General features: G+C 42.2%; 2 protein-coding genes across 5 annotated transcripts in view; one reads left to right on the plus strand and one right to left on the minus strand.

The window, feature by feature from the left end:
* Positions 1-1,217: 1,217 nt before the first annotated feature.
* On the plus strand, positions 1,218-3,382 carry BBIP1 (BBSome interacting protein 1). Its single transcript, XM_073354403.1, has 2 exons — positions 1,218-1,472; positions 3,025-3,382. The coding sequence occupies exons 1-2, from the start codon at positions 1,427-1,429 to the stop codon at positions 3,192-3,194; spliced, it is 216 nt and encodes a 71-aa protein (XP_073210504.1). The 5' UTR covers positions 1,218-1,426; the 3' UTR covers positions 3,195-3,382.
* Positions 3,383-4,512: 1,130 nt separating this feature from the next.
* Positions 4,513-18,796, minus strand: part of PDCD4 (programmed cell death 4) — a 32,779-nt gene continuing 18,495 nt past the window's right edge. For 3 of the 4 annotated variants that reach the window (XM_073354393.1, XM_073354392.1, XM_073354394.1), the window contains 7 exons: positions 18,537-18,758; positions 13,212-13,309; positions 11,216-11,330; positions 10,221-10,328; positions 9,027-9,137; positions 7,728-7,867; positions 4,513-5,201 (listed from right to left, as the gene is read on the minus strand). In XM_073354393.1, the coding sequence (XP_073210494.1) occupies positions 5,141-5,201; positions 7,728-7,867; positions 9,027-9,137; positions 10,221-10,328; positions 11,216-11,330; positions 13,212-13,309; positions 18,537-18,758 (855 nt within the window). In that variant the 3' untranslated portion in view covers positions 4,513-5,140. The remainder of the gene's footprint in view (positions 5,202-7,727; positions 7,868-9,026; positions 9,138-10,220; positions 10,329-11,215; positions 11,331-13,211; positions 13,310-18,536; positions 18,759-18,796) is intronic. The other variant, XM_073354395.1, reaches the window with a different exon arrangement.

The following is an 18,796-nucleotide window of genomic DNA, read 5'->3' on the forward strand; positions in this document are numbered from 1 at the left end:
AAAGACCGTCAGTGCTGACAGGGAGAAACCAGCTGGGCTGTCAAGTTCAAGTTCTCTGGCTCATTTAGTTTCTCAGGCTGACAACGAGGGGACAATTCAGGATAACCACGGTAGGTAGCTTCTGTACTGTACAGCCCTGTCCCTTAGAAATTGGGCAGGGGCTTACCACCTCCTTTCATGTAGATGTCATTAAGCAAGCTGCCAAGTGATAACTTCTTATAGCCTCCAACCTAGGCTGGGCTGAAACTAGAGATCTAAAGGCAAAGGGCTTTCCATCTCCTCCAGTCCCCGAGTGTTTTTCCAGAACATCCTAGAAACATGTCGAATGGGAAAGGTTGCCATCTGGCCAGTTTTTAACCCATCTGGCCAGATGTTGTGGTGCCTGGTTGGTTCCTGATTAAAAGATTTAATATGCTGAGTTTGTTTTCACTTGGGACCAACATTCTCTGTAAAATGCAAACGCACACAGCTCTGCATCAAAATCTTTAACTGCCATATGCATCACACAGCGGGAGGCAGGGCCAATACCTGGTCCCACTCTCCATGCTGGGTTTTCAGCCTGCCAAAACTACAACAGACCCAAGGGTCATGGGGGGTGCACGGCCGGCTCCTGGTGGGATCCGTCAAGGGCTGAGGTGGGTGGGTGGCTTTTCTGTTCTCAAACGAGAAAAACCCTTCCAGAGTCCGGAGTAGGTGGAAGCCAGGGAGGGAGACTCAAAACCAGCGCAGGTCAGATTCCACAGCTATGGGCGTGCTCCTGCCGAACCAGGCTGCTCAACACGCCCAAGTGAGGGCCACATGCCAGCAGCCTGGGGGCAAGGCTTCATTTGCAATAAAGCAGGGCAGACTGAGGCGGCATTAATTATGGAGGTGCGGCATGCTGGGCTTGCCTCTCACCTCCACCAGCAACCCCACAGACCGTGCCCCCTGCATACAACAGGCGCCAGGGCAGCACGGGGCTTCCCCATATGCCATAGAACCACCAAGGCACCACAGTGCCCAGCATGCAGCGGGCTACCCGCCGGACTACAATTCCCAGCATGCAGTGGGCCACCACTGGCCTACAATTCCCAGCATGCGGTGCCCCCCCCCCAAGAGACCAGGCTTCTCATTATGCAACGATGACAGAGCCGCGCACGGTGGGCGCTCTCGTTCTTTCGGGGCCACTGCGCTTGCGTGGATACCGCCAGCAAGACGGTGGATGTGCAGTGCGCATGCGTTTCAGCGCCGTGCACCTGGGGTGAGGAGACGGCGGCGGGAGCGTGAATTACGAGGTGACGACAGGACGCTGCCTACGCGGGAGGCGTCCCGTCCTGACGCGCTGCCGGACGGGTCCGGGCAGGTTGAAGGCGGCCCGCTCAGGCCCCAGCAACGCGGGGGCGGGCCCGCCTCAGCGCCGCGCAGGCAGCCGCCCGACGCCGCCGCCATGCCTGAGGGCAAGTCCGTCTTCCGGGAGGTGCTGCCCAAGCAAGGTAACCGCCGGGCCCGCCCAGCCGCTCTCGGGCCGCCTCCCCCATCACCCGCTTCTGTGCCCCGGCGCTCCCCGCCCACAACGAGCGGTCGTGCCCGGGCAGCGCGCCGCCCTCCCCCCCCCTCCCCACCCCCACCCGGGGGGCGTCACGCCGCCGGCCAGCTGGAGGAAAGCGAGGCTGCCTGCCCCTGACCACAGCGGCGCGGGGTAAGGGGGCGCGTGCCTGGGGCCGCTGGCCCAGGGTTGCCCACGCGAGCTCGATGAGGTGAGCAGCGGCGTGCCTGCCCGCACAGCTACCCGACCTTCCTCTCGGGGGGCGGGCGGGCGGGGGGGGGGGGGGGGGACGGACACCCCCTCCCGTGGTAAGATCTTCGGAGTAGAGGCCTTGCCTTGGTTTTCTCTTCAGCACCGTGCACAGGTATGGTGTTGTATGTGAATGAGATTTATCTAGGCGGGGGTAGGGACGTCGCTTAGGCAGGGGTTCGTGACCCCCTCGGGGCACAAGGTTACTATATGGGGGGGGGAGAGATTGTAAACGGTCAGCCTCCCAAAAAAACCCCACTTCGCCTCCAGCATTTATAATAGTGTGAAATATTTTAAGTGTTTTTAATTTTCAAGGGGGGTTGCTCTCAGAGGCTTGGTGCGTGAAAGGGGTCACCCATACAAAAGTTTGAGAACCACTGCCATCCAGCAAACCAAACGCCAGCTACTCCTGAACCCTCCTGATCTAGGCAAGACCAATTAAGTGTGTGTAGGCATATTCTCAATAAAAGCAGGAATCCTGTTTTTACTTTGATTACTCTTCCCCTTACTGGTCAAGGTATTTGAAAGCGCATACAGTAGTTTATAAACACTAACGGGTAAGCCCTGACAGAAAACCATAGAAAGGAAGTTCATATTATGATTACCATTTTACTTACCTTCCCCATAACCCACCCCCATCTTAATCATAAAATGGGTTTGACAGCTTCATTCAAATCCTTAGTTCTAGCAATATAGTTTGAAAGTTGGGATTGTAGGGCTGCTTTCATATGGTTTAAAGCACTGAGTTCTAGCAGCTGTGCTGGTAAAAATGTAAGAACTGAAAGGCAAGAAAGCTGTCAAATGAGGAAATAAGGCATATTACATAAGCACTCTGCTTGGCTACTGTTGGAAAGCTGAGAATCCTAGTCATTAACTTGATTTTTAGGAGCTAGTCTAAATGTCTTTTTTGCACAGATCTTAATAAAGATCCCAACTCTCAGCTATGTGACTTCAGTTCCTGAAAAAATAATTTTTTTTCCTGTGGTTCAAAATCAGACAAAAGATCTACTTCTGAAAAGCAAGCCAGTTTCTTTATCAGTTGAGGTTAATGACTTGTGCTTTTGCAAACCTTTTTCCCCAAAGAACAGTATATTCTTTCTGAAAACTAATGCTATCTTGTCCAAAATTCTTGTATTTATACACTAGGTTTTTCACGAACATTTGGTGCTATTTGAGATTTATACTTTGTTGTAAAATTCATGCCAATTATATGAAATTAACATATTCTTATTTTTCCTTCTACACTTCAGGGCAGTTGTCAGTGGAGGATGTGGCTACCATGGTGTTATGTAAGCCAAAACTATTGCCTTTAAAATCTGTTACCCTAGAAAAGCTAGAGAAAATGCAGCGAGCAGCACAGGAGACAATTCGCCAGCAAGAAGTGGCACAGAAGGAGCAGCAGCAACAAAGTGAACAATAGTGTGCATGATGGCTCACCCCCTTTAAGAAATATTTCACCTAAATACTGTACTTTAGTTTGTGTATAAATCTAGTGATGTTTGCTGTACAGTTATTAAAAAGGTGTTCAGGAATAGTAGAAGTCCATACTAAACTTTCTTAGCTCATGTCTTCTTATATTGTACATATTATAAAAGTCTGTAGATTTTGCTTAAGGAGTCTTTTGTTAGTATGCTTATTACCTTCTCTGTAGCTGGGGCTTTCAGCTTCGTAGCTTGATTTCTTTTTTAAAAAGCTTCATAATTGTGCTGGCTTAAAAAAAATAAGCCCCATGAAGAGTTTGTCCCCCTCAACTTACTTTTTTTTTTCCTCTGTAAACTATTTACTTTAGTTCATTACTTGAGGCTGGAGATGTATAGTTAACATTTCTGAAATGTTACAAATCTTGCCTGGCTGTTCTGGTCTAGGTATTATATTAGAGCAGCAGCTCTGCTAGAGGTTAAGCATTGTTTACTGTTTAAAGCATTACATAAGTGCTTTACAATCCACATGCTTACGGGAATTGTCTTGAAATTTACTGTGCCCAATGAGTATTGAATGAGGTGGATGATCCAGCTTTGGGGGGTGACTGGGGATCTCACCCTCCAACTGATCTCACCCTTTCAGGATTTATTTTAGCTAAGTCATTGCCCCCTTTTAGTGGGTAAAATTTGCTCCTACACAATGGGTTGATTCAAATTGCTGGACCAAAGAGTGAAATGTGCATGTGTAGTAAGACTGCTGCTCTGTTGCAAACCAGAGTGTTTGTAGGCAGTCTGCCATAGTAACTGGGTGGCACAAGCAGACATGCTGCAACTGTTGAACTGAATTCAAGCTCTATCCACAGCAGTTTTTCTGAGAATGTGTTGTGCAGATGTTGTTTTGCCCCCCTTGAGCAGGAGGCACCTTTTAGAACTCTTGCCCTAAAACCACAATTTCTAATTTTATTTTAGTTTTACTTCTAATTTGTCAAAGTTCTTAGTATTAATTTAATAGGGGGAAGATGACAGACTAATAAGCAGCTACAGTAATGTAATCATGCTTCATACTCTAACCTTGTTCTGAACAATTCGGGACTAAGATGCTGGGTCATTTGGTCAAATGGCTAACTGATGTACCCATTTTCAGGGAATTCTGGGGTAAAATGTCCCTTTCAGTTTAGTTATTCATTAATCCTCTACAAAGTGCTATGCGAAAGGGTACTTTTTAGATATGTATTTTATTGGCACCTGGTTCAAAGATTATCTGCAGAGGACTTAAGAGCTTTCCAAAACTGCTTATATAAAAACAAAGGAAAAGGATAGCTTTACAAAAATTTATTTTGTAATGCATTCTATCAGAACTGTTCATTTTTTCCAGTTTTGTAGAGAAATAGATGTTCCAGCCACCTTTTACTGCACTGGTCTTTAAGACCAATCAGTGTGTTCCCCTGGAAAAGATGAATACATCTTATGACCAATCCATTTTTTAGATTCTTTAAAGAAATAACCATTTTTCCTCCTGAAGCACAGCATTTCGACAGCAGCAGCCAAAATGAGGTTACAGCAGCTTAACTTGACCCCTCTATAATAAAGCTTTGTTTAAACCAGTGATTTTACTACAAAAACACTGTCCTTGAAGGAAAGGAGTGGCAGTCAGACATCAATGCAGAACATGGAATGATTAGGTCAAACATATGGCACTTACAAAAGGGTAAGTTATTTGAAGGCACCACCACTGAAATGTGGTTACTTGTTCTGTTCTACTATATGCCCAGAGAAAGAAATTTCCTTCCTGAATATAAATTTACAAAACTATTTCAGAATGATTTGTACCCAAAACAAGTGCTTTTAAAAAAATATGAACTGTGCTAAGCAACTCTTACAATTTAGATAAAGAATATATTTTTTCCCTTTAAACATCTAAGGCTGCAAGAGTTGGTTCCTGTACTCAGTAGCTCTCTAGTTTAAGACGACCGCCATCTCCTTCACTTACAAAGCGCTTCCTTCCCCTGTAAGGAAAAACAAAATACAAGATTATAATTTTACATTGTCAATAGTCCTTCTTTATTTACCATAGTTTAGAGTGATCCCTGCACCACTTCACAGGTCCTGGGAGTAACATGGAGGTGGCTGGTGATCAGCAATATTACCTGTCAAATTCTTGCTAATCTGAATATTCTACACAGAACACCATTTGTGTATTTATACTAGGCTTTTCAAAACTTGACACTCAAGTTTCTTAGCAGGCAGGAATTCTCCCTTTCTTAGAATTCTATGTAGTGTTAGAACCTGAGAAAGGTGCTAGTTTGACAGCCAAGATACTGCACCTCTATTTAGCCAAAGAGCAGGAGAAGTACAAAGTCATGCAAAGCATCCTTCCCTATGCTGCCCTGTCATTGGGCCTCAAACCCAAGTGGGAGGAATAATCTCTAGGACAGAAAGTTATATTCCTTTGCACATTTTATAGGACCTTCCAATTACAAAGCTCAAAGTGTTTTGCAAACATTAAATCGGGGGAGGAGAGAGGTTTAATTAAAGGTTACAAAAAGTTATTTTGATAGTGCTTCTACATATAGTCACTAGAACTGAAGTATAATGGAGCTTTAATTTTAAATGATGATTTAAAAAAACTATACCAGGGAATATGTCAGTATAAAACCTAATGGATTTAACTCCTCAAAGAACAGAACAAGGGACAATTTTTAAGTCCCTCGTTTATGTTGGCTCTCTCTGGGATGAGAATAAACTCATTACAATTTTACAAGCTCACTTTGCCAGCAGGAAGATAATTTCTGTATAAGAAACCTAATTTTTTGCAGATCAAATAAAAAAGGACCTTTAAAAATATAGTATATAACTTAACCCACAGTAACAATGACTTGTGAATAGGTAGCAATTTGCAAAACTCACTTTTAAAAAAGTGAAAAATGAGTACAGTGTTAAGAGCTCAATGCCCCAGAGTGCAGGAAATAAGACATGGGGCCACCTACTGAACAATGAGCATAAAACAAAATATTGAATAGTTGCTCATTACATGAGCATTATCTATCTTGTGCACTAACTGAGGCAGGGGTCCTGTGGAAAAAATAGTAAACAAGACCATGTAATAAAGACTGCATCATAATGCATATGTTCAAGGGGCCAAATTAAGGTTGCACATTTCCTGGCATTTCTTAACTTTTGTGTGCTTGACTTCACATCCTTAATAATGTTCTTTTAATGTAGTTGTGTGTAAATTCCTAGGTTTTAAAAAAGAACACTTAAACAAATTCCATCATGTGGCATCATAACACCTTTATGGTTAATCAGCAGGGTGAAACCTTTAGATGCACCACAGAGCTTGGCCCCTTGAGGTAACAGAGTAACTGATAGCACTAGTAGATTGTTATCTGCATAACAAAGCTATTGGACACTTTGTCACTGGGTTTCACGAATACTTTCTGACAGCACAGAAAGGGCGAGACTCAGGAATTCTCAGTTTCCATTCCAGTTTCTGGAAGGGAGTCTGATCAAGTGGGCAGAGGCTCTTCTACCTCTGTTTCCCACTCCCTTCCCCCACCTCCCATGTTTGACCCTTCTATCCATCTCCTCCAACCTCTCCCTATCCCAGTCCTGTCTCTTCCCCACAGCTTCACAACCCAGTCCTCTTGCCCAGCAGGTCCTACACTTACCCCTCCGGACTCCCAGTCTTAATCTCCTTGCCCAGCCAGTTCCAGTTCCTCCAACTCCCAGCTTCTCATCCAATCTGTCTCTCCCTGTAACCCTGGCCTCCAGTTGCTGCCCCTCCCCCATATTACTCATCCCTAACCTCCCTCCCCAATTCATCACCCAATCTCAGTGTCATCATTCCCCACCCCCAATTCCTTGTCCAAATCTCTTCACACAGCTATTTCCAGTTCTCCTTCTAACGCTGCTGTCCCATCTGCATTCAAATCAGGCAACTTCATGCTACCAAAAAGGGGGTCTCCTTGAGAACACAGATGAGACTGTCTCCCTGCTCTCAGTTCAGGCATGGCCAGCAGCAGGCTGGAACTGCAATTACAGGGAAAGTCCTGGAGCGGCATATGCCAAGTGCAGATGGAATCTTTGGGGAATGTAGCGGTTAAAAACTAAGACGTATAAGAGCATGTGTTAACTGAGTTTTCAAAGGCTTATAAATTGACCAAATTTGGGCAAATTTTCATAGGGATGGCAAAAGACACATCCCTGACAACGGCCACCTCCTGCCAAATTTCAAATTCCTGGTCCAAAGCATGGGAGCTCTAGAGCTTTCCAAAGAAAAAGGTGGCACGATTTTTTAAACAGTGACCAAACAATGTATTATTTCCTAGGTTCATTCTCAGCAACTGCTCTACCCTTTTGGCCAATATTTTCCAAAAGAAGTCAGCCTCAGGCAGGTACCGAGCATGGAAAGTTTCAGTCTAAATGCTTAAAGTTTGGCAAAGTTCTAAGCAACTGAAGACAGGATCTTAGAATGGGAAAATGTCAAGCAAACTTAATATAACAGCTCTGTTTATAATTAAATGAAAAAGTACCTTGAAGGACAGAGGTCTCTCAGTGGTTTGGAAATGATTCCAGCCTGAAAGCATTCCTCTACAAACCGCTCAAGCATAGAGTATGAATGTGGCACATCCAGGTTAATATCTGGGATTTCACGGTAAACTCGTTCATAACCCTGCAATATCGGACTTAGTGTAATGAAGTCACATTTTGCTACAAGAAAGATTACCCCTTTTATACTCTGAAGGGATAATAATCCAAGTAATTTATTTATCTTTAAAAAGTATTAAAAATAATTTCAAGGAATCTATACCATCTCAGGTGCAAGTTAACACCACACTATAGAATACAGTATTACCTAGATGTATCTACTTACCTAGGTAGATGAACTGAATTTTAAGAGTCCCAAAAATCAGAGGACCTGACTGTCACCAGCCTAACTTGCCTGTATATTACAGTCACATGGGTAGTGACATCAGAGAGGGAGCAGTTTCTGGAGTTTTTACTATTCCTCTGATCATTAAGCAAAGAATGGGCCATCTCCCTAACACACCAGCTCGGACAGCTGAAAAATCCATGCCTGACACAAATCACTTCCCCCAGAGCAAGGGAAGCGGCGCAGACGGTATGGCGGAGATGGAAACTAAATTGTGAATAGAAAAGGAGTACTTGTGGCACCTTAGAGACTAACCAATTTATTTGAGCATGAGCTTTCGTGAGCTACAGCTCACTTCATCAGATGTTCATCACAAATTGTGAATGTGTCACAGAGTGGTTTCCAGTGTATGGGACAACACAGCTATATGCTGTCACTTGTTCAGGACTTATGGCAGAACCACAATTTAATTCAGATATAGCTAAATGATTTTGTTTTTATACTCTAAGTAATTTTTTTTAAAAAATCAAGTAAATCCAAATAAGGTACTTCAGTAAGTATGGCTGGTCAAACTCCATAAAAACATCCCTATTTTATATTGCAACATTATGAAAGATTTAAATTTTTAGTAATTAAAGCACATAATTCAGTAAGACACCTCAAAGTTTCCTTGTTATTAGAACATATTTTAAATTATTCTCAACTCTGAAGCGCCACAAGACAACACTGTTAAAATGCATTTTTACCGCCTTGATTCCAAAATAAACCAATAAATGTGTAACATCCGCTAAAGCCTATTTGTACAAGTCACCGGAGGGCAAACAGAACCATAGCAGTACCATTGATAACAATGGATCACCATCTACAGTTTAAGGAAAGGTGTAAAACAGGAATGACATTTGAAAACACACAATTTTTTGTGTACTATTCCAATTCTATTTTGGAAAAATACACTTACTCTTTTCATTTGGTCCAGAGTAATGACAGTAGACGTCCAGAGGGATTTCAACAAATCAAGCATCATTTTAAAGGTTGTTTCTCCAGTTGATTCTAAAACCATCACAATTGCCTAAAATAAAGCAAGACGAAGTGTTTAACTAAAAAACCGTGCAAAAGTACATCTTACAAGAAATGAAAAGTGAATGCTGCAAACAGAGTTGTAAAATTTCCACATGGAGAAATGTATATTTATCACGTGCATACAATGCTAGTATACTACAATATAACAAAAAAGTATGTGGTGGAAAAATTATTTGAGTAAGGATAGGAAGCATAAAAACAAGGAAGATGTTACCATAGGAATACAAACCACCAGTGAAGAGGAGAGAAAAAACAAAAGCTTTCTGGACTATTTCTAGAGGTACTCTAAATCACATGACCCTATACTCAGGCATCAGTTAGCAGCAGTGTGGATGGCTCTACTTTCTGATTTCATGTGTTTGCATCAAACAGACACCACAACGGAGAATTAAAATTTACACACATTTGAAGGGTGTAAACACCACGACAGAAAGAGCTTCTTGAGAACAAAGAAGCAAATTTATAAAAAAGGAAAAATTTAGGTTCAGTATCAGCAAAAATGTACTGACAGAAGGCAGTATTAGACGGTGGAATAGTCTCTCCTCCCTCTCTTCAGGGCATTTAAAATAGATTAGACAGTATACCACAGGGAGCAATCCTCCACTGGTGAAGGATTGACTGTATAACTTAACAGAAGTGGTAAAAGACCTATTAAAAAGAGCAATCCATCTGCTTGAAACCTGCTGTAATAAATAGCTCACAGCACTACCAACAAGATGATCTCGGTTTAACAAAACTACAAAACAAGCATGGGTTTTTTCTCGCCATTATTCCACAGCAGACAACTGTGAAATGGCTCTTTTAGTACAACATATCCAGTAACTGTCCTGTTCATGTAATAAATACAGTTTAATTTTACACCTTCCTGAAGGCACCAACAGTTTACCCAAGCACAAGTAGCATGCACTATACTTAGAGAATTTAGATATATCTGATATCGTTAATAGTTGGGAGCTGAACTTCAGATTCCACTAACATTACTTGCACATCCACCCTGAAATTAAACCTAGAGTCTGCTCATTTATCCACAATTTAAAAAAAGTTATAAAAAGGAGTCCGATTTCTGTCTTACTTCATATACAAGTTCATGGTGAAAATGAGGCACTTCTAGTTCCTGAAGGCAACGCTCAGCTTCTGATACATCTCCAGAAAGTAGGTACTCCTTCAGCAACATATCAATCTATTTGGTTTGTTAAAAAACCAACAAAAAAACACACTAGGTATAATTTACAATCTGACAATTAATCTGATAAATCCACTGCTCAGCTGAGCAACAAGCTAGTGACATGCATTTTAAAAAAAACTTGTATCCCAAACCGCAACTAGTGTTTTAATAAACACACATCTTAAATTGAGAAGTTATGTCTAACTATACAGATAGTATGAAGCTGAACACTTATCTAGACACCATTTCAAAAGATGCAGCGTCTGCATACACATGTTTAACATGCAGCCCATAATTAGAAATAATGCTTGATAAAATGCACATGGGACAATCAAGCTTAATATGGCTAAGATCAAACTCATTCTCTTTTCTCCAAATCTTCTCCCATTTTTTGTTACTTATGGTGGCATGATCATTCTCCAACTAAGCCAGATTTGCAACCTCAAAGTCACAGACTCCTTCCTTTAAATTTTCTACTAGTATCTGGAATGTATCCCAAGCTTGCTGCTGCTTCTTCCCTATCCTAATTGGAGTCTCTGAAAAAGCTACCTTTCAGCCATGAGGCCAAAAGGGAGACTAATTAAATACAATCATCCCCACCTCTGGATTTCTCAGGCTTCTTATCTTTTTTAAGATCATAAACTCTTAATTGCAGGTATTATCTTTAGGGTGTTCATTGTACAAAACGAAGTACTACACAAGCCTACAGAGGACAAACATCCTTTTCAGTCAATGTAACGGTCAACATCTTTAATTCATGATAAATACACATTTCAGAACAGCAGAATACAATTTAGGTGCAGGGGTAATGCATCTCTTTCCTCCCTCCTAGTCAATCTGCATGAGCGTTGATACACACACCCACCCACCCCCACAAGACAGGTATTGTAAAAATTAGCTACCTCTTTAACAAGATGTTTTACAGATTGCTGTCCACCGCCAGATCCCCATACACTGTCTATACGCTTTCCACCTTTTTTCATACTCAACAGCACAGTAGCTCGGTCCAATGCAGCTCTATAAAGCAAAGGTTGTATTACAAAATTATTTACATAAATTCACTACAGAGGAGGGAAGAAAGAAAACAAGGAGTTTCCCTTATGTCAAGACTTGGTTCTGTGAGACAGGATATGTTCCAAATTTCATCATCATCATCAACTATCCTTCCCTCACTTGACACAAGATGACAGAACACCTACTTGCTTCTACTCAACTAGTAATAACTTCCCACAATAAGAGACTAGGGAGATCCAACTCCAAGAAAGTTTACCCCTTATTTCAAGGCAACCCAACAAATATACATCACAAATGCCATCCTCTTCAGATGATGTGCTCACACTTCATCACAGATAGTTCAGAAGACACGGTCTGTTCAGCAATGCAAGGTCCACACTGACAACCTGGAACTGACAGCCATCAGGTGAGCTTCCTGAAGATCTCTTCCCCACCAACTTTTCCCTTCAGCTACATTTTGACAGGGACATAGTAGTAGCAGCCTACCTGAACTGTCAAGGCAGGACCTCAGACATTCCTCTACCCAGTGGAAAAGCGTATTGGATTCCCTCTAGAGTAAAATCTGGGGTCTCTCAAGGCCCTGCATTTGCTTAGTAATCTAAGTCTCCAAACACGTGGCTAAACCTGAAGTGCCTTTACCTTGGAGAATGGTTAGTCCCTTTGGGTTCAAAGAGTTCTGGGACGCCCGAGGTCTGGAGACAAAATGGTGCTTCAGCAGAGGAACACCATACACAGAGTTTCCAAAGAGACAGGGGAACTAGGGAAGCTTGCCACCTCACTGGGAAGAGGAACTGGGTGTGAAAAATCTTAGATCCAGATTGTCTACCATATACCTGAACAGGGAGGAATACTCAGCCATTTATTCAGGCTGATCGTAGCCATATTATGGAGAACTGTACTCACTATTTGGGAGTGGCTAGGTGAGGTGAGAAGTAACTGTCTCAAAAGTGGAGGTGGCCATGCTAAATGTATGAATATACTTAATTACTGGGACCAAAAATCCTTCAACCACAGTAAAATGATTTTCATAATTGAATGACAAAGTTTTCACACTTGGGTGCCCAAAGATAGGTAACCTAAACAGTAGCCTAGTTTTCAGAGGTACGAAGTACCAACAGCACTAACTTATGTCAATGGAAGTTATGAGTGCTCAACACCTCCAAAAACCAAGCCTGAAAAGTCAATACTACACACAAAAACTGATGTTTCCAAAATCTGAAGGTATTTTTCAAAAGTCTCTTTTCCTCCCCACCCCTTGCACATAGGCTGCTCCTTCAAACAGTTTTGACTCTGAAACTGAGTCCTCATATACATATAGGACAACAGAAAGTTTGAGAAAGTGCTGCACAGAATGTCAAACCTTCCCAAGACAAGAAGCAAAAAGGGTTTAATTGTTTATTTCACAAAATCCTTATGTTGCTTCTCCTGACGCTGTATTTACCTACTGGTCATATGAAGTCTTTTTCTAAAGCAAAACGCTCCCTAATAGTTTCTGATTTGATCAGAATTTTTCTTAAATATAAGTTAGTAAACTCTTTTTAAGTGGCTGAGGAAAGGTTAAACTGTAAGAATTCAGTTTGCAAAAATGCTAGTCAAATTTAGTTTACTGCCGAGTTAAATAGATTCAACTAGATATTAAGATCGAGTTTGCCAGAAATGTTTAGTATCTCTTGGTTTAAAAGTCTGGGGCGGTTTTGTGTGTGACAGGCTTCCTTTGAGGGTTTTTGTTGTTGTTCTTGACTTGTTTTTATAATAGAAGCGAGTGGCCACACCTACTTTATTTTAAAATACCAAATTACTGGTTTGCTTGCTCAGAATTTAAAAAAAAAAAAAAAAAAAAAAAAACTGAACTATAAACGCTAACTACAAAGAGCAATCACTTACCGAGCCTGGACACAATCCACGGTGCCTTTGTAGCTGTCTATGTAAGTACTACATAAAATCCCATCTCCAACTGCTCTAGCAATAAATTGGCCCACTAACTGCAACAGAAGAGAAATATTTTTGAGACACTGAATTCCACAGGATTTCCGAACAGACATTTTAAACTTGCATAGTTATTTAGGTTTTGTTTTTAAAATGTGGAGGTTATTCACCTTGAGTAGTAGCTGGAATTATTCAAGACGTATGTCCCTATGGGTGCTCCACTTTGGGTGCACACAGACCCCATGCATCTTTGATTGGAGATTTTCAATAGCAGTGCCCATTTGATCTAGTCATGAGCTTGTCATCCTCATGCCCCATACCAAGGATATACACAGATGTACAGGCATGCCACCCTCAGCTCATTCTCTACCATGAAGTCACGCAAGATAAAACTTTGAAGCACAGGGGAAGGAAGGCAGGTAGTGGAGTACCCATAGGGGCACACATCTAGAAGAACTCCAGTGACTGCACAAGATGGGTAACTTCTCTTTCTTTTAATATTAGCCTGTGGGGGCTTCACTTCAGGTGACTCCTGAGTGGTATCCCTTGAAGAAAGACAAATCTTTGGAGCTGAATCCAATACTGAAGAAAGGACTGCCGTGACAACCACCAACAATCTAGAAGCATGTATCAACGTGTACTGCACGGAGAAAGTGTGCACTGATGCCCAGGTTGCTGCTTAGCAAATTGAACCATTGGTACATTTAACAGTGCCAGAGTTAGAGGATGGACAGACAGACCACAGTATCCTGAGACAGCAGACAGGAAATGGTCAGAAGCTGAAAAGATGGAAAAGAAGCAAGGCACATCAGGTAAGCGTACCAAACCAGCCTCAGTCAAGTTGGTGCAACTAGAGTAACTCTGGCTTTGCCTTGATTGATCTTGTGCAATACTTTCGGAATCAATGGTGTTGGAGGATATGCAGAGAAGGCCCCTCATTTCAACAAATGAGAGAGACATCTCCCAAAGACTGATGACCCAGACTTTCTCGCACTTCGTTGGCGGCAGCTGCAAAGATGTCCACTTGCAGAAACCTCCAGGTCAGAAAAATCTGAGGGTTCAAGGGTCCAGCTCCCACTCATAATCCTGGGAGAATTCAGAGCATCAGTCATGGTGTGCTGAGAGAATGTGATTGGCTATACACCAATTCCATAGCTTTATTGCTTCAGCACAAAAAAGGGGATCTCATCCCTTTCTGATGATTTAGGTAGAATGTTCAGGCTACATTGTCTCATGACTGACAGACTGGCTTCTGATTAAGGAAGGAAAGTGGATACAGGCATTTCTGATTGCCCATAATTCTAGGAGGTTGATGTGTAGGAGAGACTCGAGACAACCATTTGTTCTGGATAGTGTGTTCCCCCACCAAAGCAGAGCTCCCCATCCCACAACTGGTGCAACCAAAATTATGGTAGATGATAGGCAGAGGGTGGGTAAAGGAACTCCTGCACAGCCTTTGGATAGGTCGTTCTACCAAGTGAATCTAGCACCCAACCAGGGATAGACACCAACTTGCCTAGACCATGTTTGTTGGGGATATAAACAATTCTGGAGCAACCTGGACACAACAAAGATGTAGCTAGCATGTTGTGTGACAAAAGTATAACCTGCCAAACGACTCAGCAGTTGGAGGCAATTTGTTGCCATTGGTATGGGGGTTTATTTTGAATTTTGGCAGTAAGTCTGGTCAGTGTCCTAAGTCTGTCCATAAGGAGGCACACTCTGAATGTTACAGCATCCAAAGAAGCTTCTATGAAATCTGTTGAAGTATAGTTAGAATGGATTTTTCTGTATCATTTTGAGGTTCTAGGTTGCAGAATAGGATCATGGCTGTCTGTATTGCAGAGAGAACTTCAAGTTCTGGTCATGCATCATACAGCCAATCGTCAAGGTAGGGGAAGAGTCTTCTTCTTCACTGATAAAGGTGAAGAGCTATTACTGTTAGGACTTTGGAAATACCCTGGCAGGCAGATGAAAGGCTGAAGCGGAACACTCTATACTAGATACTTTTCACATTGCCATTCACTCCTCTTACAAAAGGTATGTGCCCTGGAGGTCGAGGCTGCAAAACAATCTCCGGAATTAATGACAGAAGTATATTTGCAAGAGTTACCATTCTGAATTTCTGTAATTTCATGAAGGTTCTGGAAGTCAAGATCTAATATTGATCTCCATCCCCCCTTCTTTTTTGGGGACCAGAAATTACTTGGAGTAAAACCTCTTCCTTCTGTGGCAGACTAGAACAAGTTCCATGGCTCCTATGCATAGAAGGGAGGTGGTCTCCTATCTCAGCAAATGTTCGTGAAAAAGAGAGTCCCTAAGGAGGGACAGGGAAATGGATTGAGTAACTTGAGGTTATAACCTCCAAAACCCATTTGTCAGATGTAATTTGCTCCCATACAGGTTGAAAACTGGAGAAACTATCTCCAAAGGAAGGGAAACAGGTAGTATGTTGTAACTGAAGAATCCCAAGATAGAGTTGTTCTGAACCCTCAACTACACCACCAAATTTGAGGTTTAAATGACGACACAAGGCTGGCTGATATTAGTGGTCATAGTGGGAGGCCTCTTCTTTTGATATCTTGGTCTCTAAGGCAGTTTGGCTGGTCTATGAAAGCTGAAGAATTGGACCAGATGGGATTTCTCTGTCGTTTGGGCTCTGCTAAATTTTCTTTTATCTGCAGTTGCATATAAACACCGAAACCTGTGTGTGGCCCTTGAATCCAGTAAAGGTGTGCAAGGATTAGTTGGTGGACTCACTCAAGCATCAGTCCACCAAAGGGAAGGTCTTCTTCAGTAATCTGAACCTCCTTAGGCAATCCGACAGCTGCAGCCAAAATGCTTGACATGACAATAGCAGTTGAGATGGAACAAGCTGCAGTGTCAACTGCATGTAGGGAAGCTTGCAAGATGGTCCATGCTGACAGATGACCCTTAGTTATGGTAGCCTAGAACTGTTCCCAGTGTTCTGAAGGAAAGATGATCATTTAAAAAAAGTGTTGAGTTTGCCATATTTGGTGTGATCATAGTTTGCCATCAAAGTCTGATAATTCTCTTTTCTAAACTGGAGTGTTGCACAGGAGAAGTTTTTACACCCAAAGAGGTTGAGGTGCTTTTGGTCTTTACTGACCCAGTGTAGACTTAGTAGGATGTTGTCTACCATGCTCCATAACAACCCTCACAACTCTTTTAGTTGTGAGGAAGGTACGAGAATAAAAAAGTCCCAAATGGTCCATCTTGATGGTGACTGAAGCTCTTTTGACGTAGGCTCTATCTTAGGAGATCCAGAATGCTTGTTCTTGGAAGATCTAAGATTATGAAGACCTAGGTGGGGGTTGGGGAGTCAACACATCACCCTGATCACTCGGAGGCGGATGTCCAGGGCAGTGGGGGTGGTATCTAGGCCTGGATTCAAGGCTGGTCAGAGGCAGTATTCCATCACGAGGAGCCAAAGTTTAATCTATTTTTTTCCTAGATCTACTTTTAGAAACTGAGGTCTTGCACTTGGCTGAGATGTGGGTATCTCCCACACACCAGATATGGGATACACTTGAAACCCAGGGATACTGGAATACCTGGTCGACAATAACCCCTCAGGCAAACCCCTCAGAATTTGGGGGGCAGGGTATTAAATACAAACCCTCCAAATAAACTTAAAAGGTATTTGTGATGGTTCTCTGGGTACCCAGGATTGAGAGTCACCTTGTTACCCACCTGCCTGCAACACAATGAAGTCTTGCTTGTGGTAACTGGGTGTTTGCTTGAATGGCTAACAGGCTGGTGGTGTTAGGGAGCTCTCTCCTCTGGGCTGTTCAAGCCCTGTTTTTCCCTTGCAGATGAACAGGTGTACCCCAGCCCCAGAGTCCCTTTGAATCATTCCCTTGTGATATCCAGCCCATCTCTGGCTAATCAAAGAAATCCCAGATCCTCTGCCCCCAAAGGAGCAGTGTACCCCAGTTCACTAGTTTTACCTTAAACTACTGTTCCTGTAAAAAAATAAATAAATAAATAAATAATTTTTTTTAAATCCACACATCACATGTGAGCACTTACTACGAAACAAAAGTAGGTTTACTTAAAAAAGAATACAGAGTTAACTAAGAACCGGAGAGTGGTGGAAACAAATGAAATCAAAACAAAATCCTAAAACCTACAAACCTGTCTATGCTTATTAACAGTTACCTTTCCTATTTAATAAAGTAGGTTTTCCCTGCCAAGTTCAGTCTGTTAAAGAGCTGGCTGGCTTCACAGGAACCAGGATCCAATTTTTCCATGAGAACATCCCTGCTCCCAAAATGTCTCCTCACTGGAAGGAGGAAGAGTGTCTTCCTCCTCTCTCTCCGATATTGAATCAGTCTTTTGTCTTTATTCAGACAGGCTGAGCCTTTGTAAGGTTTTGTCTGTTGTAATGTTCCTTTTTTTACCCCCATTGACAGTTTTAGGATAGAGCAAGGCTAAACAACCTAGTCTTGCTTTACATCATAACAAACTAGGCTGATATGACAACTCCCTCCTGCTTGAATGGGACACCACAGAAACATATTGTCCCTGAGTGACTAACTTTTATGTCAAGTCTATAAAGCATATTTTTATATAAATATATTCTTTATATATTACATGTACGTACAGCTTGCAACAATTATGAACCTTGACAAGTTAAGAGCTTTCCGTAGATACCTTACCATGCTACTCTTGATGAATAATAAATACCCTGCAAGACATGCGTTTGTCAGGTTGAGATAAGAGTTGTTTGCAAAGAACAGGAGACCCTCTGTGCTACAGTACGATTATCAAAAGAACTAAAACTGAACTAAAGACTTGAGGCCAAGCTAGAGCAAAGCTGAAGTGTGCACAGTAGAAGCTCTGTCTCAAGCCATTAGGCAGCTGAGAAGGAACTGAGGGCAGTTTGCCTTCACAGCTTTATGTATCCTTGCAATGGGGCACAAGAATATCTGGAGTGCCAGCAAGGGCTAAAAATGGGCACTACTACAAGCAAAAAAATCTCTGCTCAGAGGTAGGTGGGGCACCTCTAGGGAGACTACTTGAATAAGGGTTAGTTTTGCTACACAAATTTAAAAAAACAAAACGGGAAACTTCTCAAATTAAAACATCAATCTGGGAGTTAGGAAGGGGCGTGGTGAGACAGAAGGGAGCTATAGCATATAAATGATAATGCCACTAAAATACATAAACTGCTTCATGAAATAAGGTGTAAATTGAACAACACTAGCCATGGAGGCCAAAAGTCAAAGATCTGGTGCAAAGGGCTGTCTGTAGGCATACCTGTGGCGCTCTGGGAGAATCCAACATCAATTCAGGTAGTTCTTTAAGTAGCCTATCAAACGATTTTTCCACATCACTTGTGCTCACTACTGTCCCACAAAGGTCAGAGAGGAGCTTAGATGTCATTTCTCTGTGACTAGCCTTCCCCTCTAATGACAATGATACGGCCAACACTGGCACACTGTATTTCATTTCACCAAGATTTAAATCCCTCAGCATCTCCTAAATAAGATTTGAAGAAAATATATTAACATTTTCAT

This window comes from Lepidochelys kempii, chromosome 7, assembly GCF_965140265.1.
Source record: "Lepidochelys kempii isolate rLepKem1 chromosome 7, rLepKem1.hap2, whole genome shotgun sequence".
In the NCBI taxonomy this organism is placed as follows: domain Eukaryota; kingdom Metazoa; phylum Chordata; order Testudines; family Cheloniidae; genus Lepidochelys; species Lepidochelys kempii.